The 300-nt window shown below is 63.0% G+C and overlaps 1 protein-coding gene across 1 annotated transcript in view; it reads left to right on the plus strand.

Moving 5' to 3' along the window:
* Positions 1–300, plus strand: part of LOC119593592 (A disintegrin and metalloproteinase with thrombospondin motifs adt-1-like) — a 60,261-nt gene that overhangs the window by 53,583 nt on the left and 6,378 nt on the right. The window contains exon 16 of the mRNA XM_037942546.1: positions 106–266. Within this exon, the coding sequence (XP_037798474.1) occupies positions 106–266 (161 nt within the window). The remainder of the gene's footprint in view (positions 1–105; positions 267–300) is intronic.

Raw genomic sequence — 300 nt, forward strand, 5'->3', positions numbered from 1 at the left:
CATGCACATACCCACACACACACACGTGTATGTGCTATCAAAAATGTATGAAAAAATACAGATCCACTCACCATACTCTCCCCCCCCCTTCCCCGCCGTACCCAGGACGTGCCACGGTGAGTACCGGTACCGCGTGTGCTCGGCGGTGCAGAAGTGCAGCGCAGGCCGCCGCAGGACCGTGCAGGACTTCGCCGACGACACCTGCCGTGACACCGCCAGGAACTCCGCCTTCCTCACGGGCCTGGCAGCGAGGGTGCCCGCGCGAGGTGAGGCCGAGGCTCGCGTCTCGTTGTTGTTGGG

Source organism: Penaeus monodon, chromosome 32 (genome assembly GCF_015228065.2).
Source record: "Penaeus monodon isolate SGIC_2016 chromosome 32, NSTDA_Pmon_1, whole genome shotgun sequence".
Taxonomy (NCBI): domain Eukaryota; kingdom Metazoa; phylum Arthropoda; class Malacostraca; order Decapoda; family Penaeidae; genus Penaeus; species Penaeus monodon.